Raw genomic sequence first — 24,657 nt, forward strand, 5'->3', positions numbered from 1 at the left:
AAAAAGGACGGCTTCCCTGGTGGCGCAGTGGTTGAGAGTCTGCCTGCCGATGCAGGGGACACGGGTTCGTGCCCCGGTCTGGGAAGATCCCACGTGCCGCAAAGCGACTGGGCCCGTGAGCCACGGCCCCTGAGCCTGCGCGTCTGGAGCCTGTGCTCCGCAACGGGAGAGTCCACAACAGTAAGAGGCCCGCGTACCGCAAAAAAAAAAAAGAGCCAGGTGTGTATAACTTGTAACACGAGGCCTTCTTTTATTGCAGGCCAAAGTAATCTGTCAGTACTGGTTGCCAGGGATGCTGTGTTAAGATGGATTCTGAGGCAGTGTCCGACCTCAGTGAGATATAGTGTTGTGACCAGTTAATAGGGACAGGCAGCTGGACTGCCACGTGTTCTACTGTCCTTGTTCTAGACCTCTGTGTAAAGGCCGAGTCAGGTATTTTTTCACTTGTGTCTAAACTAAATTAGGGTTTAGAGATTTGATTATAGAGATCTGATTCTCTCCCATGAGCAAAAAAATCACCCAAATATCCTAGTAACCAACCCAAATCTCTTTCCCCATGAGGTGGGCCATCCTGGCTGGGTCAAATGGTGGCCATTGAAGTGACAGCCACGGCTTCCCACAGGCATGAATAATTCATGCTAAGGAACACACACGCTGACAGGTGTTTCCAGGAGGTCCCCAGACTCACTGATCTGGGGCAGAGCCATGTTCTGGGATGCTCTGGTCCCTCTCTAAAGGGCTTCATGCTCTAAGAGGAGCCTGAGAGGAACACACTCTGAGTCTCTACTTTCAAAGCCCTCCCCACAGTTCAGAAATCTCAGGGCAGGCCTGAGCCCCCCACCAGTGAGGATACCCACCTATCATCTGGGCGATGGTCTTCTCATACTCGGCCACTATTTTCCTGTAAGAGAAGTGAAAATAGGTTGGAACTGTGACCACAGAATGGTTTTTAATTTCACGTGGGAGCCCATGTGCTGGATATCAACAGCCTGACCACTGTCTAAGAGGACAAGTCTTATGGGTCACAGGTGGCTCAGACTACTAGGGACCCCTCCAACCTCAGCCCTCTTTTTGCACACCCAAATAGGTTCATTTTCCTAGTGCAAGACTCTGATCAAATCACTCCCTTATACAAAACCTTCTGTGTCTCCCCTCTGCCCACTGAGAAAAAAAATAAGGCCAAACCTTCAGCCTGACAGTCGAAGCCTTCTGTCACCTGGGCCTGATCTTCATCAGTCTTACCTCCTTCCATGCCATCTCGTGAACACATCGGTTCAGTGAGAACAAATGATTTCTTGTCTGCCCTGAGCTTTCTCACCTCTATGGCCTTGCCCATGTTGTTCACTTCCCCTCCCTCTTTCCACCTGTCACAGTCTATTTCTCAAGGGCCAATTCAAATGCTACCTCCTCCAGGAAGCCTTCCCTGATTTCTCCTTAGAACTCCATAACATTTTATCTGAATCTTCTTCCAAAACATACATCATAGTACTTGAGTGGAAGCTCCTCAAGGTCCAGGGACCACTTCTTAGTCACCTGTGTTGTTGAGTGGGGGAGTGGCAGGAAACGAAACAGTAGCACTTCTTGGGTAGGCTCAATAAAGAGAAGCTGCACAAAAGCACTAAGATCACTTGTTTATAAGATTAAAGGAAACTCTCAAAAAAGACTTGAGGGTTTCACCTACATTATCCAATCCACAAGAGAACCAAGAGCTACTAACCTCCAACAGATCTAGGACCTGATTGCAGCTGACCCTGCCTCTCCGAGCTGTGTGATTTGGCCAAGTCAGTAATGGACGCTGAGGGTCCAGCTTACTCCCTGGTACAGTGAGGATTACCTTAGACCCTGACTTTCGGGACTGGGGGGTGGGAATTAAATGAAGTTAAAAGCGACAGTGACAGCAGAACACACTCTTGCAAAGGCTTAAGGCCTTGCAGCTGCTGGGTGTCTGTCCCTGGCTTCTTGAACTTGGCCCCAAGGTCACTGCCTCACCCAAGGGCAGACCCACCACAAGAAAGGCAGCCACAACATGAGTGCACTTGCATTCTCTCCCTGAATCCTACACAGAGACACTTCAAGTTTTCTGTGCTTAAACAACCCCTCCTGGCACCCCTGAATCACAAAACAGTGATGGATCTCTGAGGCTGCCCCATCTAAACCCACCACCACTGAGGGCAGAGGCGGGACCACAGCAAGTAAGGGACGTGTCCTCTCAGAAGTGCTAGGAGACTGGGGGCCAAAGAAGTGGTCTCCCTAGAATTGCTGTACAGGGTCATTCAGGAACCTTTCCAGGATCCCAGGGCTACAGAGTGGCAGAGCTAGGATCCAAACCCAGGTATCAACTCTGGAGTCTTTGTTATAACCCTTCGGCTCCACTGCCTCCAGGCATTGTGACTTACCCCCATTTTACAGATGAGGAAAGTTAGACACAGAGTTAAGAAACAGATTCAGAGAACCTGCTGTATAGCACAGGGAACTCTACTTGACTCCGCTAGACAGTAGAAACTAACACAACATTGTAAAACAACTGTATCACAATTTAAAAAGAAAGAATGAAAAAGAAACAGACTCAGAAGCAGCTACAAAGCAGAGCCTGACTTCCACCTGGTCTGGCTCCAGAGGCTGACGTTTAGGGCACCAAAAACTAGTGCCTCTGTGCCAGCTGGTGACACTTGAAATCCCACCATACCAGTTAGCAAACAGCACTCCCTGGAGCCCCCAGAGGTACAGTTTCTCCCAGGAAAGCAAAAGGAATCAGAGACAAGAACTTCCAGCCTCCCCGTATGTCCTGCCTCCACCTCGAGTGCAGGCAAAAAACCAAAGCCACCCGGTTCCCTCCCCAACTCCCCCTTAGCCAAAAAAAAAAAAAAGATAAAAGAGATTTTAAAATAATGCAACTACAGGGCCTAAGTTTGAATGTGAAATAGCGCTAAGATTAAGCTCCAGAAGTGATCACAAAAACTGTCAGCAGAAAGATGGAACTAACAGAAGAATATTCAGGAAGATACTATTTGACCTAGAAAATGGGATATGATCACCTAAACACTTGCTTATTACTTAAAACGGTAGCCAGGAATATGATTTTGATAATTAGCTAACAGCACTACTGCAATTAAGTGTACTAAAAATGTATAAATTCTTCGACCAATGTTTAAAATGCATTCATTCTCTTATTCCCACACGTTGAGACTTTAAAATGAAGCCTATTATGTATTCTTGGCACAGTGCCAGACCTTCTGTCTTGTTAAAATGATTGTGCTGGAATCCGTATCTTCTCTTGCAATTGCCTCAGCTCGTGCTGAAGAAAGGCAGGTGTGTGGAGAATGAACTATGCCCCCTCCACCCCGCCACGCGCAGTTCTTAGACGCGCAGCATCTAGAACCTGGACAAGATGTGCTAACCCGGGACGGTCAGAGCAGAGGTTTGGGCCAAAATTGCTTTAAAAATGCCACTTACAATATAGTTTTAAAAGTCACATCCTAAGGGTAAATTCTAGCCCCAGAGATGGTTTCTTAGTTTCTAAGAAGATGGTGAATTGAGAAAGGAAATAAAGGGGAAAAGGCACGTGAGGAGTGAAAGCAAGAGGCAGGCTACTGGGCACAGTGGAAAGAGCTTGGGCTTCAGAGTCAGAAAGGTGGATTCAAATCCATGTTCTTGTTAACTAGAGGCTCCAGGGCCTCCGTCAAGTCACCTAACCTCTCTGCGCCTTCAAGCGGGGCTGACCATCCCCTCGACAGCTGTGGGGAGAAACAGACTGTGTGTCTCCAGCCAAAAGCACAGTGCTTAGCACACGGCAGGTACTTACCGTGTGGTAGCTGTCATACTTCTATGACTATAGGCAGCAAATGAAAATAAATCACTCAGGCGACATTTGGGAGACACCCTCAATGTTTATCGATTGAGACTGGTGAAATTAATTATGTTAGACCCTTATAAGGACTGTCAAGCACCTGTTGAACAATAAGGTCAAGATGTATAAAAATCTGTCCAAGTTACGCTAAGTTAAAAAAGAGTATAGGGTAATGTACATTTCTACACTCCACTTTTGAAGAAAAATGGAGGCTACATAGATACCTTAACACATCTGGGATCAGAAATGGAAAATTCTGGGAAGGATACACCAGAAATGGTGCATAGTAGTTACCTGAAGGGTGTGGAACCAGAGGCTGAGTGGGAAGGACATGTGTTTTCCCTTGTACCTATATTTATTTGATTGCATTATGTGACTCATGCTCATGGTATTTTAATAATAGCAATACACAAAGAATACTTCTGTGAAAATACAAACCTTGTGGAATAACGGATAACTTCTATAGAGGACACTGTTCACGGGCCACATCAGCTCCAGCTGTTATCAAACCACAGGTAAGCATCCCCCACGTACCAGGAAGCCCGAGCATCACAACTGACCTCATTTCCATCACTTCCCGCCTGCTTTCTTCATATCTATCTTTCCAGTCCGAGACCTCTCTCTCCTTGGTTATGATCTAGTATCAGGGAGAAGAAAAGGAAGGAGGTTAGTCCCAGATGAGTCAATTCAGATCTGAGCAATTCATACACCAAGACAAGGAAACACTAAATAAATATGGAATTAAAACCTGTTACACCAAATAATTATATTTAGAGAATTTCCCCGAGCATGAGATAGAAATAAGCCAAACGTGAGACTTTCACAATGTCCACAGAGAGCAACTAAAAGGCATGTGCTTTTTTGTTATAACTCGAACGAGGCCCTAAAGGCTTGTTAAACAATAGTGTCCAAGATCAAAACCCACGGTTTGCCGCCTGTCTCTGCCTGCAGTGGTCAGAGGAGAAAGTCTGTGTCCAGAGATGCTGGCTTTGTGGGACGTGGGTACATACATTTATTTACAAATGGCAGAACCCGGAGCTTTTCTCAGGGCACCCAGAGCTGGCCTTGCCTTCTCTGAGCCACACACACACACACACACACACACACACACACACACACACACACACACGCCACAGTACCTCTGCCCTGGCGATCTGGAGGGCGGAGTCCAGGTCAGGCTGCTGGAACAGAAGGCCTGTGGGTTTCTCTACCTCAGCCGTCCCGATGCGGGAATACAAGGCTGTTTTGGAGATGGTGACGTCTGTTGGGTGAGCAGCTTCTCTCTGTGGAATGGTTTTTAAAAAGTTAACATTAATCTTATGACAAAGAGAGTTGCATTCATCCTCTCATGAACGGGTCAGTTGTATGGTTTTGAAACAAAGAACACCAAAAGTATGAGAAAATGCTAAGACTAATGAATGGGGAAATGCCGGATACAATCTACGGAAATCTATCATTCTGCACCTGCACCGGCTGACAAAGGGTCTAATGGCGGACGCCTCCCCAGCTCCCAGGCCCTGGAGTCAAGCACGTCTGGTGCCCGTTTATCAATGCCATTTATCAGCCGCAGAGGCATTTAGGCACAGCGCATAAGAACCAAGGTCATCTTCCAGCAGGTTCCACTTCCGAAATAAAAGCCTGACGGTGAACAATGTTGAATTCTACTCTATGCTTTCCCAGTTTTGAGTAACCACAGATCTGATCATTTTTCTAAGACTTGTCCACATTTCAACTTCGGGGACATTGGTTAGCTCTATTTGAAAGGATATAATTCACACAAAGCTTAAGGCCTACCATAGCTCTCAACCAACATCACCTTCAACGAGCTAGTTTCTGGGTGCCGAAAGGTAAGCGGTACGTTGGAGTTACAGCGTCGGCGGGAAAATTGAAAACAGGATCACTGACGACATCCACCTGTGCCGATAAGCCCCTCGATGAGCGGTGTGATTCCCTGCCCCCACGACTGACACTGGACAGTCACAAGCCTCCTGGGAGGGAGGAGAGGTCTGTGCTGACTCTTCCTCCCTTTGCACAAATGCTCAGCCATTTCCAACACACCCGAAATGCAGCATTAGGAGCGTCGTCAACCAGTGCAGCGGGGTTGTCAATCTAGTTCTACTGCAAAAGAAATGTCAAACCAATCACACTCTCAGTCCTATTCATTAACCTCCTGGCCCGTCGTGGCTGCCAAGGCAAACCTCCACCTTGGTTACTAGAGTCCCACTGGACGTGAAGCAATGGGGGTGTAATGGGCGGAGGGCAACTGCTTTTTCTTTGGGAAATCTATGAGAGGAGATGTAGCCGTGAACAGAACACCACAGTGTAGAAGAAAGAGAGAGATGTGGGAAAGGAACGGTGAGGACTTATCTTGTAGATGGAAGCAGAGGAGATGAAAGAACCAATGGTAACTGGGAAGGGGGTGACCCGAAGGTGCTTGAGCAGAATTTCTCTCCTCAATCACGGGAACAGGCATGCTTACCCTACTGTGACCTCAGAGGCTATGAACTTGTGACAGCTTAGAAAACGCAGGTGGAAGCTTAATGGATAGGACTGGAGGTCACCGAGTTAGGAGCAGTTAGTTGTACACATGCACGATGAATTAAGTGGTTTAGGCTGTCCTGGAAGCGAGCGTCTGCTGCGTGGGTGTCACTACCCCTGCCTGGCCTTGAGTATCTGGGCTAACTCTCACATGGGACCCAGAATGACCACTGCTGGTCAGAAGGGAGTACCAGAGCCCAGGGACACGCCCACCTGTCAAGTGGGATGCCAGGATCTTCGGTGACAGGACATTTGAGCAGAACACAAGTTTAAAGCCCTCAGGAGCAGGCAGGCTGGCCTCTCAGAAGAGAGCCTCCAGACCACAGGGCAGAGCCTCTCCCATGTAGGCGTTAATCTCTGATGTCTGAGATGTTTTCAAGGTTCTACTTGTCAAATGGGAAACTTCTCAGGAAGTAAATAGAAAATTATACCTAGACACCAAGACTCAGTATTTACAATTTATCGAGAAAGTTCAAAAACACAAAATTCTGAAGAGATTTTTAAAAAACATGTTCCTGTCACAGTTAAGTAAAATAATGTATTCTTTGAAAAAAGTTAGAATAACGTTTCAAAATGGAAAGAACCTTAGACGCCATCCAACTCATCCTGGTCCCTCTGATGATGAAAAAACTGAGGATCTAAATAAGACTTGGCCAAATCGTTTCCCAGAATGAGATTCAATTCTGACCCAAGATAAACCAACTCTCTGAAGTGCAAGAGAAAATGAATTAAAACTAACTTTATCATACTGGGCAGAAACAAAATAGGACCCGTGCAGGAATTAATGATCTTTAAGCTGCCTAATGTCCTTCGTAAAACAAGGAAGGGGATGAAAAATAAACACAATAATGAGCTTTCTAAGGAAATGCAAATGGTTACTACCAGATACAGTAATTCACTATCACCGGTCATCCTGGCCACCTGGTGTTTTCAATAAAGAAACATGATGACTTAAGAATCCATTTGAATTACTACCAGAGTATCTGCATGTTAATGCAATTCAAGGTACACACCCTGGTTTTCTCTTACAACCAAGAATTGTTTTTAACTGAAATTAATAGGTTTGTCTCTTGATGATATTTTAAGATCAGACTTAGATTAAGCTTTGTTTCTCCCACATAACCTCCCACTTGCTACTTTAGAGGAACCAAAAAGCCACCAGAATCACAAATTAAGATGTGAAGGGGCCACGACTCAGACAGCATGGGACCAACGTCCAACCTCTCAATCCACTCCCTCGAATCTTGGTCCCTGCGGGGACCCCTGGGGCACTGTCGCCCGGATCCTGCCTGCAGACCTCATGCCTGGGGTCCTTCTGGCCTTGCAGCCAGGGGCTGGGGGCACTTGTCGCTCACCCAGGCTCACAATCCTCCTGGTGTCCAACCCGCTGCCGCCAGGCTCAGGGGAAGCTGCCATGTCTTGGACCAAAGCAGGATCGCTTTGGTCCCCGGGAACCAGGTGGGAAGCAGTGAGAAGGCGCAGGGGTAGGGCCCCAAAGCCGAGATCAGGTCATGGGCCAAGGTCATGGAGCGTGGACACAGGCTGGGCGCTTGTGGGGGTGTCGGGGCCACGTGGCGCCAGGTGGGCCAGAGAGCAGCCTCACCCCGGTGCCGCCCCATCCAAATCTGACAAGGGGCGGGTCTCAAGTTCAGGACGGCAGACAAAAGGAAGGCACTTGATACGTGCTAACCTTACTCCACTCCCCACAGGAGGTGCCACCAGCACCAACTGGCCTCTCCTTCCCACTGGGTCAAGACATGGCCTCAGACCTCAACACAGGCTGCAGACGAAAACCACAAATTCTTGAAACTGGCAAATAAGCTGAAACCCACGTGCCAGCCCTTTGTCACTGCCCTTCGACTGTTCTGGCGGGTTTCGGGTATTACCTGGTTAAATGGCCGGGGTGGGTGGTTTCCGGACACAGAAGGAGAAAAGGCAGCTATGCTATCAGGCCGTTCACCAACCATACAGTTGCCCCAGACCTGATTCCTTCTCCCACTGATGCTGTGACAACCCAGGCATCTTCCTTTACGGGCCAGGACTCCTGGAGGAATCACACACTGAAGACTAATACCCTTTCCCTCCCAGGGGAGCCTGTTTCTAGGACCTCCTCCGGCCCCAAAGCTTTGCCATTTGTATGACCCTTGTTCCTATGTTACCCAGACACATCCTTCCCTCTTTATATAGGGTCCCCCTAATCCCACAAGGCCAGATACTGGACCATACCCAGTATCTGTTATACACACAAATTAAATCCATCCCTGTGCCCTGCAGCCCTTGGAAAGCCATACGGATGGAACGCTTAGGTTCTATCCACCCTGGTTTAGTGGTGAATCCAGGGCTGCTGCACCTCACAGCCAGTGACCTGGTCAGATCCCCCCCCGAGGAGGACACAGCCGAACTCAGTTCCACCAGAAGTGTGTGGAAGGTAAACAATAAGGGGTCTGACACCCCAGCCCCTGTGGAGTTTCCCTCATTTCTAACGTTTTCTGACTAATGAGACAGGAAACCGCACAGCAGTGCCTGGAAGGCTGGCTTTGCTGGCCCTCAGTCTGAAGGGAAACGTCGAGTGAAGCTGCTCACAGGAGCGACCAGAAATCACCCCCATCATATTTCATGACGTTTTTCATCCCCTCAGTATGAGTTTTTTTTCATTCCAAGTGATTTCATTTTGTGTTAGCAACAGTTTAAGACCATGCTGCCAGAAACACTGGGCTAGGTCACCTGCAGCTGAAACATATGGGCAGAAAAAAGAGCAAATTGGATACACAGCGGCTGTCTTCTCTTTCTATATATCAGCACTTTCCAATGCGCTACGGGGCAATCAAGCATCTCACCAGCAAGAAACCCACAGAAACCTAATTGGGTTCAGGTACATGGACCACCCTAGGTCTGGTGAGCTACCAAAAAGAGCATCTATTTTCCATGGGCCAACGTCACTAGATGAATATACTTCTTACAAAAGTGGTACAAGTTCCTATGGTAGAGAAAAATGTCCCTCATACTCCAAGACACTTCTACCCCTACGGAAGAATTCTTTTAACACGCTCTTCTGGAATACATAAGGAGGGAGCGGGGGCTGTCTCTCCAAACCACACCCAGTAGACTCAGGTGACGGTAGTTCCTCAAACAAAATCGGGACACGTGGTCTGAGAACAGGCTTTAACTGACGGGAAGTCAACTGCTGCCGTCTCTGAGAAGTAGGCAGGGGTATCAGGCAGTCCTGAACACTTAATACTCAACTGGAAGCACTGAGAACATGTGCTCGATTCTGCCTCAGACTTCTGGACAGGAATAAACTGTATTTATAGTGACCAAACGTCAAGCAATCCATTCTGTGTTTAAGCCACTACCCAAGGACATCAAGAAATAAATCTAACGGGGGAAAAAAATCCTTACTGCTTAATGCATTCTAAAAATCTCATTTTCACGGAAATTAAACCCAAGGGTATGGGTTGGCCACAAGAACAAGGACATCAGCAATCGGTGTTTACATTCCTGTAAACACCCTATGTTCCCAGTCTGGACACCCGTGGGATGACCTTCCTCTCTCACTGAGAGATGTCTCTGGAAAGGGGTCCCCATTTGGCTCCAGGGAAACCACATGTGGGGGACCCACAGGGCAGGGCCAGCAGATGAACTCCTGATCCTGGCCCAAGGACAAGTGATGGGAGAGAGCACGGGCCCCTCTGCCAAGTGAGCTGTTACTTGAGATGTACAGGCAACGAGCTCCCAGGCTCCCAGATGTACAGGCAGCTCTCCCAGCTTCCCAGGCTCTGTTTTCCACATCTGTAAAATGGGACCTGGACCCGCTGCCTGAAGAGAGATGTTGGGAGAGTCTCATCAGGTAACAGAGGCACAAGTGAAGGTCACCTCCCAGCAGCTTTCATTGATCGTACACCTACTGTGTGCTAGGCTCTCTGCACGGCACTTACTGTCCTCACAGCAACACGCAAACTCGCTGCTATTAGCCTCTTGTCACAGATGGAAAAACTGAGGCTCAGAGAGGCTCACCAACTGGTTCAGGGCCACAGAGCACACTGGGGCCCATTCCTGGTCTGACAGCCCAGGTTCACCGGGCTGCCAACTGGGGGCGGGGTGTGGGAGAGGGAATGAGGCGGATCCTCAGAGGCCAGGCGCACCTGTCAGCCCTGGGGGTGGGCTGAACCTCCCTGGACCACGCTCCACCGTGCGTGTCATCAGCGACACATTCCAGTTGTTAAGAAAAATTACTCCAAACTTGGAAGCCAGCAAAACAATTTCTGCAGGTCTTGTCAATATCACACACTACCCTAGAGAAGGGTTGGCAAATTAGGGCAATGGCTCAAATGGCCTGTTGCCCTTTTCTGTAAAAAGGGTTTTCCTGGAACCCACCACACCCATTCATCCACGTGTTGTCCGCTGCTGCTTTAGCAGAGCTTGGTGCCAGAGTTGAGTTAGTTGTTACAGAGATCAAATAGATGCCTACAAAGCCTGAAATATTTACGCTCTCCCGTTGCAGAAAAAGACTGCTTTTCTGTAATCCTTTTGACCCTGGCCTATCTGACATCTCAGGAAGGTCTTGTTTTCACCTATTCACTATTGACTAGGATCCAGTCTCAGTATAATTAGATGTTAACTTGTAGAAAACAGAAAAGGTGCAAATTATTTTTTATTAGTAGCGAAGCAAATGATTTCTATAGGAAGAAAAACGAACCTCAAAGGTTATGAATTATCTATCCTGTTTAACTAGTATTAACCTGTTTATATCTAACTTTGCAATGTTATTCCAGCTTCCTCACCCCACTGACTGGACATCGGTTTCTCGTGTTTTCCTCCATTCAACAGGATTTACCATCCTGCTGGTGTGTTCAGTGTGTACTTATGCACAAATTACACTTTTAGCTTTTTGGAAAATCATACTTTGTCGAACACCTGCCTGGCCATGGTTAGCAAAGAAGCTTTTGGACCACACAACATTCTCAAGAGGCAGCACACGGCAGCAGCAAACCGGTACCTTGGTGTCCTGGCGGCTACGGGAAGCCAGGGTGATCTGCCTGGCCAGCTTCAGGGCTTCTATCCGCATGATGGCAAACTCTAACTCCTCCTGCCGGAGGGGTGGGAAGTGAGCAAACCGCAGGGGAAATGCACCGAGACAGGACGGAAATGTTTTCCACAGCCAAGAAACAAATGTGCCACGTGAATGTGTCATGACAGGTACTCGGGGAAACATATGCGCTGGCTTTCTTTCACAATTAACACCTCAGCAGATCATGAAATAAGTGTCTCATTTCCTTTTTTGTTTTTTTAAACCACCCTTTGGGATGTCTGGCGGTAAGTATTAAGCAAATACGAAATAATTTTTTAAATGGGATCAGAATTTTTAGTGCACTGTTCTTTCAATTTCTCTCCTTTTGTTCACTGCATGTCAAGTCGGCCAACAATTTCCACGAGTGGATTTGCATATCTCAAATGACTATTAACAATCTCTCATAAGTTTTTGCTCTGAACATCCCAGTCTAGAGGGTATCAAATTGAGCTGTCAAATTTAAAGCACAGACTGTAGACAATTGTTTTGGTGCCAGATACAAGACCTGAGTCCAGATGTTACCTCAACAGGGGTCTGAGATAACCTTGTATACATAAACAGCCCGGCTCCATGGTGAGCTAATACCCTTGGTTCCATGAATAAATCAGAGAAACTGTTTTCGGGGGCTATCAAAACTTCTAAAAAATGACTGCTTCGGTCCGTTTTCCAAATTGAAATACAAATGGTTTGTTCCACATGTAATGGCACGATTTATAGCACTCTGGCGTCCTGGGTAAAGAACACCACATACATCTGTCTTTGAGGGGAAGCTATTCCATCTGGGACATTCTCAGCAATGCTCCATTAAATCCTGCCTCATTGCATTTGGAGTTCGGAGGTTCATTCTCTACTGAGGTTTTGACCAAACTCCCCGAAGGTCACACGTAGGCTACAAACCTGAAGTCTCTGAGCAAATACTGGGGGGTTCTTTTCTGCTAAGTCGGGTTCCAGATAGTCAAGCGCACCACAGAGAGAGGCTGGATGAGCTAGCCTGCCGAGGAGGGCATCAGCAGAGGCAAAGGAGCCCTCAGGAGCTGTCTGAAGGCCGGCAGAGGAGGACACAGAGGAAAAACAGAGAGCAGAGTGATATCGCTTCCAAGCAAGGACCACCCGTCTATCGGCTGGACATCTCTGCCTTAAGGCTGAAGAGAGTATCAGTTAGGTGCCATTACTTTCCTTTTCATCTGGACTAATTCCCACATGCCGATCATGGGCATCGTGAGATCGGCGGGCCCAACCCGCTCCCCAAAAGCACAGCCTTAGGTGCCCTCTCCACCCCCATGTCACCCTCACTCCATAACCAGTTGCTAGGAGGAAAGCTACCCTTTACTTATGTACTTGAAAACCTCAGTGGGTAGGAGACAAGGTAGGTGATGGGGTTTCTAAACATAAGTCATCAAGAACATACTTTCCATTATAAACATCCAAAGGAAGGTTTGGTAAAGGTCATTTTCTGAATAGTGGAAAGATGACCTCAAACTGGTAGATCAGACAGACTTCAATATCAGAAGGTAAAGCTTGCAGAAGTTGAATCACGCATGAGTCCTTCATAGTATCTGTTTGAGAGACAGCCTAGGTCCCGTCTGGACTCTCTTTTTGCTCACTATTATTTTCCCAGTATCCACCTGCCAGACATACAGTAGGTGCTAAATAAATACTTGATGCGTGAGATAAATGAACGTCTACTAATCTGGAGCAATAAAGCAACACGCCAAGTCAATGGCCTCATACCCTCTTGGGGATTGCTAGGGGGAAGTAAAAAAAGAAAAACAGAATTGGCCAGAAGGGTGATCGCTTTTAGACGTGTGGGGCGCGTGGGTGAGGCCTTCAGCTCAGGTCTATTCGCTCTGAAGGTCCCACAGGGGCTGGGAGGGAAGAGGTTTAAGTCCTGGTCTATAAACAGGAGGGACTTCCCATCACCAAAGCCCAGGAGAACCAACTGTTCCTCAAAAGGAGAGTGTTTCCTGATCTACCATACTCTGCCCTCTGCCAAAGAGGACAGAGAAGCAGGGTACAGACTGATGGCAGCTCAAAAACCAACAGTCCAGCCCGAAGGGGCTAGAAGTGGAAAATGAATAACCCTGAAGGCAAATAAAGCACTTAGGTGAGAACTGCAAAACCACATTGGTGCGGATGGAGAGACCTTCTCTCATCATTATGGGGTGGGGTCTCCCAGGCTGGCTTCTCTGGTGGGATAGGGGGATAGGGACCCACATCAGGTACCAGGGGAGTGTTGCTCTGAAGGCCTGGCCCGAGTGGTGATAGAACCCAGCTGACCCAGGGCTCACCCGCAGTGATCTCGGGCCCCTCCAACCCCACTTACAATTTCAATCACTTCCGACGCGGTGCCCAAGGCCACGGCCTCCAGCTCTTTCTGGGAGGATTTCTCTGGCACCTGCAAGTGTGGCTCCTGGCTGGGGGCCAGCCCTCGTGCAACGGGATGCTGGATCTTTGCCCCGGCGTTCACAAGGGCTTCAGTCTCCTCAAAACTTGAGCTAAGGAAGCAAAGCGCATCTTTAGAGGTTGCACTGGAAATCCCACTGAAATTAGCCAGGATGCCCCAACTAACATAGCAAGCGATCCTAGACTTCCAAGGTTATATTCCCCGAGGAAGACGGCCAGGTCTTAGGTGATCAAGGTGTCCGTTGGCTGGATAGAGGGTGGTCCAGCCCCACGTAAGAGCCTGCTGACAAGGGACAGCCAGAAGCACAGATGCCATTGGCTAAGGGTACGAGCTCTGCAGTTAAGCAGACTGCCAACCCCTTGGCTGTGCACCTTGGCGGGAGGGATTAGGTACTGTAACTCTGTGAAGATCAAGTGAGATGCTGCCTGCACCTAAAGCACTCGACACAGTGCCAGTCATAAGGCGCCATTACTGCTGTTACAATAACATCATCATCTCATTCCCTCCACCCTGAGCAGATTCTGGAGTAGGTATGGGAAGTCATAACAAGAGCGTTCACTCCTACTCAATGAAAGCGGCAGGTGGGAGAGGACAGGAAGGTCCCAATGTTAGCATGATACCGCCCCCTTCACCCAATCCAGCACCACACAGCTCAGAACAGGAGCCTGACAAATGCTTACATTCACATCCGTATGAATAATAAACGTTTATCAGAACTTCATTTGTGCCAGGCCCTGTGACAAGTGCTTTCCTTACAGCATCTCAGTTTACTCCTCCTTTTGGCTATTAGAACAGGTACCCCTACCCCTATCCCAAGTTGCACCTCAATTCATCTTCAAAAAATCCCTACAGGATCAATTTTATTATTACTCTCACTTTACACGTGAGGAAACTGCAGCCCAGGAGGGTCAAGTAACTCGCATCAGGTCATACAACCAGTAGGGGTTGGGAGTGGGATTCGGGCACTGAATGCTAAGGCGTGCTGCCTCCCCACGGGATAAATTACACAATAAAGCGGCGTGCACCGGCAGGTGACGGGAGGGGCTCACGCTCTCAGCAGTTAAAGGGTGCTACCTTAGTCCAAAGGGCAGCCCGTGACAAACCCACTGCATCTGTGCCCGTGTGGACACAGGGAGATGGGACTGTGGGCTGCCTGAGTGTGTGCAAATGAATGGGGGTCAGGAGAGCAGGGCAGGGGCTCAGAGGCCTGGGGACCTCCGCCCCGGGGTATAACTCTCTCAACATGGAAGTCGTACCCTGAACACGGCGTCGGGGACTCCGACATCCGGACGGGGGGAGACTTGACCGGGCTCTCCTGAGAAGTGTCAAACATAAGGTACAAGGCCTGCTTCTTCGGGGAGTCGTCGTCCTGCTGCAGGGATCAAAGTCACACGTCAGCTCGGCTGCAGTGGCCTAAACACACTACAGAGACGAAAACCAGAGCGCTCTTCAACGGGGACAGATAACTCATTAGGGAGAAGCCTTCATTTCTCTCCAGCCACCCGGAAGAGAGGAGAAAGCGGCGCTGGCTAAGAGAGAGGAGGGGAGGACCGGAGGGAAGAGGAAAGCATAGGAAGGAAGTGGAACCGCGTGCAGCTGGGAACATTTCCGGGGGGGACTGCAATGGTGTTGGTGTGCTACATGCTGCTCAGCCCATCGGCATTTAGGGGCCATCCTCTATGGATAGGCAACCATGCTGGCCACCGAGCATAAACAGAGGGGCAGGCGAGACCCCCCGTCCGGGCGTGGCCCACAGTTGAATGGGGAAGACGGGCATGATGCCCCATTGTGATGAGCGCCACCATCAAGGTTCACTGACTTACAGCAGATGTGGTTTAGAAGCAGCAACACCCCATCTATGAATGATGCAAAGAAAGATAGATAAGAGCAACGTGTCCGGGCTGCTGAGTGTCGCACAAGCCCTCCTGGGCATCTCCACACCTCTGGGGGCATCTCTGGACGACAGCAGTACAAGAGGTCATGTCCAGGACCAAATGCCCCACAGCAGCAGCACATGTTAAGCCAGGGAAGACAGGTGCCCATCATGACAACTCAAAATGAAAAAGAGATGGGGGAAAGGCTTATTGCCCAAAGGGACAATTTTCAGTTCTAGGAAGCAATTAATCTGAAGAAACCAGATAACGGTACACCTTAGACACCACCAAACCACTCCCTCCACCTTTTTTAAAAGAAATCTCTTGACGAGTTCCTTCTCAGTCTAGGAAGTAATTCTGCAGGAAGCCTAACAGCATCCTATCATTTTTCTCCCTGAAAATGGCATCTGAAGTGGATTGAGACAAACCTCAACCCCCCCAGCCCTAGTTCACCAAACTGACCAAAAAACAGGGTGGGAGAGCATGTTCCCTGCTGGCTGAAGGCAGAAGAACTTACAGGTAAGGAGGAACCAATTTTCTCCATATATTCGATTTCATAGGAGTTTCTGTAATCCAACTCTGCAAAAGAAACAGAAGGAGAGGTGAGTACCAGGGTGGGGGGGGGAAATGAAAAGTTTGGGGCTGGGCAGGTGGGGTCCGGAACAAGGCTTTATTTAAGCTTTCTGAGAATGTCCACTGACTGAGATTTCTGATATGGTCAAAAGGGGAGGCTCGACTCAGCTATTTTCAGACAACTGGTAAACCCCTTACCGTAAAGGGGCTTCTGCCATTTGGGGGCCTGAGAGAGTTCCAAGGGAATTAAATGTCATGACCAAGCACGGATTTGACTGGGGAAAGATCTGAGCATTTTGCACAGAGTTTTCAGATCAGACAGTGTGTACACTTTGGGTGTTGCTTTTCTCTGTAAGTCTCACGTGCGATACATGGGACCTTCCCAAGTCCTGGTGACATTTTGGAACTGGACCCACGGTTGCCCATCCAGTTGTCAGAAGCAAGGGAAGAACAGTGTTGCTGTAAGAGGAGCTTTGCGAGTTGTCTAGAATGCTTCCCAAAATTCTGCCAGTGCCAACAGGGCCGGTCCAAATCAAATGTTCAGCTGCAAAGACTACTAAAGTCCAATTTGATGGAAAGATGACCTATTTCAAACTGACCGGAGACTTCAGGCTGCAAAGAAAACTCCAGATACTCTCACTGGATACTAGAAACCCCATTGCCTGCCTCGGTTCCCAGGGCAACTCCAGGTGGAGACCCAGCTCTGCTACTCCACCGAACTCCCTGTCTAGTGAGTAGATTCTGAGCACCTACTATGTGCCTCAGACTGTGCTAGGCACAGTGGATACGGTGATGAACAAGACAGAAGAGGACTCTATCCTTGAAGAAGCCCCAATCCGCAGCTACCAGATGGCTCTTTTCCACTTAAAAAGAAAACCGAGGTGAAATGACCCGCTCAGAAAGCAGCTGTGCAAGAGTGTTAATGGCAATCCCTAAAGCCTCATGCCTTAATTTTTTTAGGTAAAAAATAAATAGCAGTTCTGGTTTAAAGCCCCACATTCCTACATATTCATAATCATATCCAACAGAAGGAATCATTCTTAAAAGATCCTTTAATATGAGCTTTAAAATGAGATATTTCCTCAAAAACTCTCTCAAAACAAAACTGAATACACTCCAGTTCTTAAACCCGTGGATGACTTTTCAGGAATCTCTGACTCTCTGGGATGAAGCAAATGCATCTTTCTGGCAGGCGGGACCTGATCACAGGAATGGAGACAGTTTTGTGGATTAACGACCAGAAGGACCTCATGCGTCCTTAAGGCCCTGACTTGTGCATCACTTGGGAAGAATGGAGAATAAGCCAAATCATATGCTGGGCAGGAACTCAGAGTGTCTGTAACCGTCGTGTGAATCTGGCCCTGGGGTCTGCCTCAACTGAAGACAAAGAAGCATTCGTTTACTAAGACTTACTATCTTTCAAAGGCAGGGGACAGTGAAGGACAAAGTGATTTCTAGGCCCTTTTCTAGACCTGTCACTTTCCGGGTGCAGGACCCCAGAACTATCATTTTATTGCTCTACTAAAGACTGTCTAAATGGAAAAGATAATAGTGAATCAGCTGCTTCCTCCTCCAAGGTATTACTACTATTGCCAAGGCATGATTTAACCCTAAATTATTTCATAGAAACCACACCCCCGCACACCCCACAATGCCACAGAGCACCTGGGATGCACTGAATAAGCTGAGGCCACCATGGAGATGTTCCAGGCCCTGGGGCCCCGCGTCAGTGCCCGCTCTGGTTACCAGCTCTCCTCAGTGTCCCACCTGGAATCTGAGCTCGTTTCCGGGCAGCAGATCTGGGGGGGTTTCAGGTCACTGAGCTCATTCATCTGCCTTCTTTCCTACCTGCCAAGAGGGTCTCAGACCTTCTGAGAAAACATCTTACTGAACTTGGTTTTCAAAATCCCATTCACCTGCCTTAAATTCTAAGCCTTAGAGGGTAGGCTTGGAGAGGGGAGCCACGTCCAATTTTAGCCCCATTTTTCAACTACGCCACACGCAGCAGGCAGGCCAAGAAGGGTAACGCCAGTTATACCAAATGGCTCAACATCTTTACAAACGAGAGAAGAGGCCGCTCGCTAAAGCATGTGCTGCTCCGAGCTGAAGAGGCCAGAAGTTTTGTTTTATTTTGTTTTTTTGGCTGCACCGTGCGGCTTGCGGGATCTTAGTTCCCCGGCCAGGAATCGAACCCGGGCCCACTGCAGTGAAAGCGAGGAGTCCTAACCACTGGACCGCCAGGGAATTCCTCCGAAGTTATTTTTAATGGGTCCTGTCATTCTGAAGGCAATGGGCCTGTGTTTCCATCTGACTCTCATGGCTGGAGCTTTGCTGGGGGATCGAAGGAGCCTGGGTAGAAGCCGGAAGGATGCAACCGAGTCCTGATTGCCATTGCCAGGATCAGGGAAGCCAACTCCCTGACTTCTCTAGGCCCATCGACTTATCCATAAATGGAGCTCAAAGTGCATACATCTTGCAGGGTAAAATGATTTGATGTAAGAGGAAAAGCCCCACAGCTGGTCACGTAAAGGTAAGGGACTGTGACCAGGTCTGTTACTGCTCTTTGCTAATATTTCTGAAACTTTTAACATAAGTGATAAGAGGAGATGAGCCTTTTGGAAGGGGACAAGGACACTGCTCCAGCTTCCTTGGGTGGCCCTTCTACATGCCTGTAGTGTGACAACAATGGTGCCCACCACTGAAGACCAGGTTAGGCTCCTGAGAAGGACACGCCTTCTCTATTGTATGCAAGAGGAGGTGCTGGTGCAGCTGTGTGTACAGGGAGACAGGGTGACCAGCAATGGCCATCCAGACCTTCGAATCTAAAGCAAATACTCCCTCAGGGTCTCAGACCAGAGCTAAGAGGTTTCGGAGGCTCTGTCGTCCAGTGGTTCCTAAACTTTCCATCTCTGGGGATCACATGAACAAGGTTTTCTCTCACGGCACCATGTTTCAAAAGATTGCTCCAGAAAAGGGCATTTGCTAAGCAAGCACTCAAAGAAAGATGTTTATAACTGCCAACCTGAGGTTTAAATCAATGAGAGATTATCAGTGTCACCACAGTGAGCTGATATGATTACAGCCCCCAAACATGCGGTTTTAAACTAGCTGGGCATCTTTCTAACCCAGCTCCACAGGTTTTTTGAAATATTAAGACAACTCGAATCTCTTGTGAACCCAGGTAGGGAAGCACCGATCAGCTCAACATCCTCATTCTACACTTAACGAAAGGAAGTCTGTATGACGCTCACGTAAAGAGCATGGTGGAAAGGAAGAGGCCCTTCGAGTCAGGCAGACCTGGTCCTACGAGAACCAGCCCCTCAACACTCAGCAAATCTTAACAGCTCAAAGCCTCTGCTCCCTCGCTCTTACGTGAGGAAGTGCAGAAATCCACCATCTAGAGCTGGGAGGGTGAAATGAAATCACGTATGTAAAGGCTCAGCAGGGCTACTCCACCAATGACAGCTCCGCCTTATTTTTTTTATTTTTATTTTTTGTGGTACGTGGGCCTTTCGCTGTCGAGGCCTCTCCCATTGCGGAGCACAGGCTCCGGACGCGCAGGCTCAGCGGCCATGGCTCACGGGCCCAGCCGCTCCGCGGCATGTGGGACCTTCCCGGACCGGGGCACGAACCCCTGTCCCCTGCATCGGCAGGCGGACTCTCAACCACTGCGCCACCAGGGAAGCCCGACAGCTCCTCCTTATTACTGTTACTTGGAGAATTCATATTGCAGTGAATGCGTGTCCAAGTGGCAAGTATTATTTCTAACTCAACATTTCATTGTCCTGTGATTTATGACTTCAGTGTAAGAAAGCCTCAATCACGGCTGCAGCACTGGGCAGGCTCTTTCTGGGGAGTACATCTGCACCCCAACCAGGTTCGTGTCTGGTATGGCCGGACGTGACTCAGTAACAGGAGGACAATCCGAGAACAGGGCTCTGCATCCAGTTTCTACATCCAGTTGCTGGAGGGAACCAGGTACATTAGAGAGGTGAATGCAGGCCACACCTCTTGAAACTGAGGCTGTTCTGAATTCACACAGACAATGGATTTCCCATCGCCCACCAGCTATAACTATGGTCAGGACTTCCCACATATTCACACTTTCTTTTTCTTTTTCATTCATTCATTCATTTATGGCTGCATTGGGTCTCTGTTGCTGTGCGTGGGCTTTTCTCTAGTTGCGGCGAGCGGGGTCTACTCTTCGTTGCGGTGCGTGGGCTTCTCATTGCAGTGTCTTCTCTTGTTGCAGAGCATGGGCTCTAGGGGCGCAGGCTTCAGTAGTTGTGGCACACGGGCTCAGGAGTTATGGCTCGCAGGCTCTAGAGCGCAGGCTCAGGAGTTGTGGCTCACGGGCTTAGCTGCTCTGCGGCATGTGGGATCTTCCCGGACCAGGGCTCGAACCCGTGTCCCCTGCATCGGCAGGCGGATTCTTAACCTTGTGCCACCAGGGAAGCCCCACAGTCATTTTCTAAGGAGGCAGGTTTACTAGAGTTTTGTTCCAAACTTACAGATTTCCCTATTTGTGGAACTTTTGCAGAAAACAAACATATCTCAAATATGCCACTAAGCTAGTGAGTGGACTGCTTTAGTTCTAAGTTAAAGATGAAGAAATAGATGTTACCACTGAATGAGGCACCTATTAGCTTAAAAGGTATTATGAAAATAATGCATGTAGGGAATTCCCTGGCGGTCCAGTGGTTAGGACTCCCCGCTTTCACTGCCGTGGACCCGGGTTCAATCCCTGGTCAGGGAACTAAGATCCCGCAAGCCATGTGGCGCGGCCAAAAAAAAAAAAACAAAACAAAGCATGTATTTATTTGGTTCCTGATGGTACAACCACACACACATAGCCCAAAACACACACCTTTTGATTCCTATCTATAATGGCAAGCTCAGTTTGGTTTCTATGACATTTAAAAGTTTCTTATTAAGCCTCAAGAGAGGTGAACCAGCAGGAAACCACAGGTGCTACAAACTGGCCAGGCTCCTGCTAGTCTTCAGCCACCCCCTGCTGCTTCTGGGCTGTCAACACGCCCTCCCCTCCTCCCCCACCCCGTCTCCCTCACACAGGTGGTGACCGATGCAAAGATCAAACTGTGGACACTAAGCTGTCTACCTGCCTAGGCTTCTATTTTCTTTTCCTCACAAAGCTGTCTTTAGCCCTTACGGTGTTCATGGTGCTGTAAGGAAAACAAAGCTGGCTCAGATGGGCTTCCTGTCTTTAAGAAACACACAATCTAGTAGGGAAGCAAGAGATGCACCCGCATCATCCTTACCGCGTTACGTAACCTCAGAGCGAGCTCAGACCAAGCACTGATAGCAGACGGCAGAGGGGCCATGTCCAGGGAAAGGCTGGGAGGAGGCAGGACAAGCCTGGGAGACAGGGAAGCAGGGGGCATCCTGCAGTAGCCTGCAGGGGAGCTGAGCAGGGGCGTCCCAGGGGGAAAGTGGTTCCATCCAGTACAGTCATGGCTCAGGGGTGTGTGCACAGAGGAAAAGGAGGACTGAAGAACGCTGAGGCCAGGCCTGGGCCCCTGGGGTCAGGTTGGAGTGAGATGGTCACTCTTAAGCCTCCCAAACCCCTAGCCAGAGGGCCAACCAGACAACCAACCAAAGGCTCCATTATGCAGAAAATACAATGCTCGAAAGTCCAAATACTCGTAATTTGGATTGTCTTTTCATCATCAAACTAGAGAAAGGCATTACAATAAGATAAGCACCCAAAATCCCCCAAAACTTGAAATGGATCTCACTGGTACCATTCAGAGACCTCGTGGGCACAAAGCAAGCCGCCAAGAAGCCTGATCATACAAGAACCTCCAGAGGAAGCATTCCTACTTACAATTAAAAGTTACCTCGGTTACAGCCCTGCCCTGCCCAGGCAGGGGCAGGAGGCTGTCTGATGGAGATCATGGTTTCTTCTTAGCAGCAAAGAAGCGGAGATAAGGTTTCCCTGTAGGACTGTCCTCATATTGAATTCTACACAGTTTTTAAAAATTCCTAGAAATCAAGATCTTGGAAAGGGAAACTTAGAACCATGCCAACAGCCCACAGTGCTGGAATGACGGCCCAGTACTAGGCTCACAAGCCCCACATGGTGGTGGGTGGAGGAAAGGCCCCAGGAGGACTAGGAATGCAGGGTACCATCACACCTGGAAATGGACTAATCCCTCGCAGGAAGGTTCTAGCTGCTGACTTAAGATACATGCATTTTTCAAGCTGAAGAATCAGGCAGAAAGCTGAAAGTGGGTGTACGTAAGGGGAAGGAAGATACTAATGAGATAAGTGACTTGCTTGGGGCCTATTCAGAAGGACTCAGTCCTCTTGTTGGCAAGCCTGGGGGGAACCTCTGGTGTGGGGCTTAAGCAGGTGCTGGTCACACTGTGGGACGTCCCGTGGGGCCGATGAACAGTGGGCTAAGAGACCCCACAGGCAGGTTGACGTACCGTGAGCATTTGACTCAAAATCATCAAGGGATGTAAGCCATACAGCCAAGAAGGTGCAAAGCTCAGGTGAGCTCAGGACCCAGAGTTAGAGAGTTCTTTGCAGGCTCTCAGCAGGTGCCCCGGGGTCACTGTTCAGCTGGTTTCAAGCCTCGGGCTGTTTCAAAAGGCAGCCTGAGATCGGGGTACACCAGGAGATGGCAGCCAACAGCACGGTTACCTGGCTTAGAAGTTTCTTTCCTGGCCTTTTGCCCCCTAGGTGCAGTGGTCTCCAAGGCAGAGTGGTGGTCCAGTCGGCCACCGAGTTGCTTACCCTCCGTGGGTGAATTGAATTTGGTCTCGTTGACGAAGGTGGACAGGTCCGAGGGCTGCGGATAGTCCTGTTTGTCAGCCTCCAGGTCCACCGTCATGCACGTCCACTTCTGGTTGGTGACCGCCAGCTTCTCCTCGTCGGTTGCGTGGACCACCGCGGAGATCACGGGCGGCGTTTCCGGCGTGGCCACGGGGGTGGGGTCCTACCAGGAGAAGGGAAGCTGTCTCTTCTCTTGTCCAGCCTCCGTGCCCACCCACAGAGGTCTGGGTCCCCCTCACCAGGACCGGTCCCTGTCAAATTCCTCTGCTCAAAACAGTCCCAAGGACACAAAGTCTTTCCACTATGTATTTCTTTTTCTGATGGTTTGTTTCAGGGGGTGATGAGCGTGGGTTTTAAAAGAATCAGGATTTTGTGTCTTGGTTATTTGAGATACTCCTGCCCATTCACTTTGAGAAAAATAAGGCAGCTTTTACTACGGGCACGTTTATGAAGGCAACTAAAGCGTTACGCCCACATAGTGCTTCAGGCTTGTACATCAACATCATCAACGCTGCCTGACAATCCTCACGCCTGACACGGGAGGGAGAGAGAGGGGGGTCTCATCTCCATCTCCACAGAGGGTGTGCAGCTGAGCAGGGCAGGGTGGGAGCCCAGAAATGTTACAGCAGAGGTGGCATTGGACCCAAGACCCCTCTCGCGGGGCTGGGCACCTCTCTGCAGCCTCGCCCTGCCCAGGGTTGGCTGGCTAGGGCTTTGCTTGTTTTATGACCTTGAATGGCCTGGCACATACTTCAGGATACCCTTCTTGGTCTGTAAACAGGGTAGAAGAAATGGCATATATTTGGCAGAGGAACTATAGGAAGAGGGAGGCAGGGACTCGTATGAAGAAAGAGCCCAAGCTGCCACTTCTGCAGGGGATGAAAGCCCTTTATCTCCCCATCCTGACCCTGGTTACATAACCCAGGGTTCCTGACACATATTCATTTCTTTCTCACTATATATGCGTTTATCTCAACAGACTTCCGCAACTTGATATTCAAGTTAAGTTCTCAGCAGATTAACTGGCCAAAATGGACCAGCACGACTCCCATAGAATCCAACTGACATTTTTCCTGAACATCTGCCTATTCCTGGGACATACTCTGATGTTTCCCCAAGGAAAGGGATCAGAACAATGTCTTGCAAACACTAAGGACCATCCATGTAGGAGGCAAGGAGAGGGGCATGATAGAAAAGAAAACTCTATTGACTAATGGGGAATAAAAACACATCAGCCTTATCTTCCCGAGTGAGGGATAAAATCACAAGTATCAAGGGAACATTATACCTGAGAAGGTGGATCAGAGAGAGGAGACCGTTTTGGCGACTTTTTCACCCTAAATGTGTCACTGGAAACAAAATGGAAAATGTAAACACAACAGACAGAGGCACAGAACATTCCAGAGCCGACTGAGGCCCAGAGCGTCTGACTGCTGAGTATCTGACCCAGACCACCCTCCAGTCTACACCACTCCAACACCAAGTGAAAGACGTCCACACCGACAATCCATTCCGACTTTTTAACAGATATTATTATTGCCCCCGAGGGAAAGAG

The 24,657-nt window shown here is 48.9% G+C and overlaps 1 protein-coding gene across 6 annotated transcripts in view; it reads right to left on the bottom strand.

Moving 5' to 3' along the window:
* TACC2 (transforming acidic coiled-coil containing protein 2) overlaps positions 1-24,657 on the bottom strand; it is a 79,664-nt gene that overhangs the window by 10,315 nt on the left and 44,692 nt on the right. For 2 of the 6 annotated variants that reach the window (XM_007469549.1, XM_007469548.1), the window contains exons 4-13: positions 24,391-24,451; positions 23,064-23,265; positions 16,249-16,310; positions 15,114-15,229; positions 13,777-13,948; positions 12,351-12,491; positions 11,382-11,471; positions 4,987-5,130; positions 4,408-4,484; positions 858-901 (exon numbers count right to left, since the gene is read on the bottom strand). In XM_007469549.1, coding sequence (XP_007469611.1) covers positions 858-901; positions 4,408-4,484; positions 4,987-5,130; positions 11,382-11,471; positions 12,351-12,491; positions 13,777-13,948; positions 15,114-15,229; positions 16,249-16,310; positions 23,064-23,265; positions 24,391-24,451 — 1,109 coding nt within the window. The remainder of the gene's footprint in view (positions 1-857; positions 902-4,407; positions 4,485-4,986; positions 5,131-11,381; positions 11,472-12,350; positions 12,492-13,776; positions 13,949-15,113; positions 15,230-16,248; positions 16,311-23,063; positions 23,266-24,390; positions 24,452-24,657) is intronic. The other 4 variants (XM_007469551.1, XM_007469550.1, XM_007469553.1 and 1 more) reach the window with 3 other exon arrangements.

The sequence above is a fragment of the Lipotes vexillifer genome, unplaced genomic scaffold, assembly GCF_000442215.2.
Source record: "Lipotes vexillifer unplaced genomic scaffold, Lipotes_vexillifer_v1.1 scaffold240, whole genome shotgun sequence".
NCBI classification, from domain to species: Eukaryota; Metazoa; Chordata; class Mammalia; order Artiodactyla; family Lipotidae; genus Lipotes; species Lipotes vexillifer.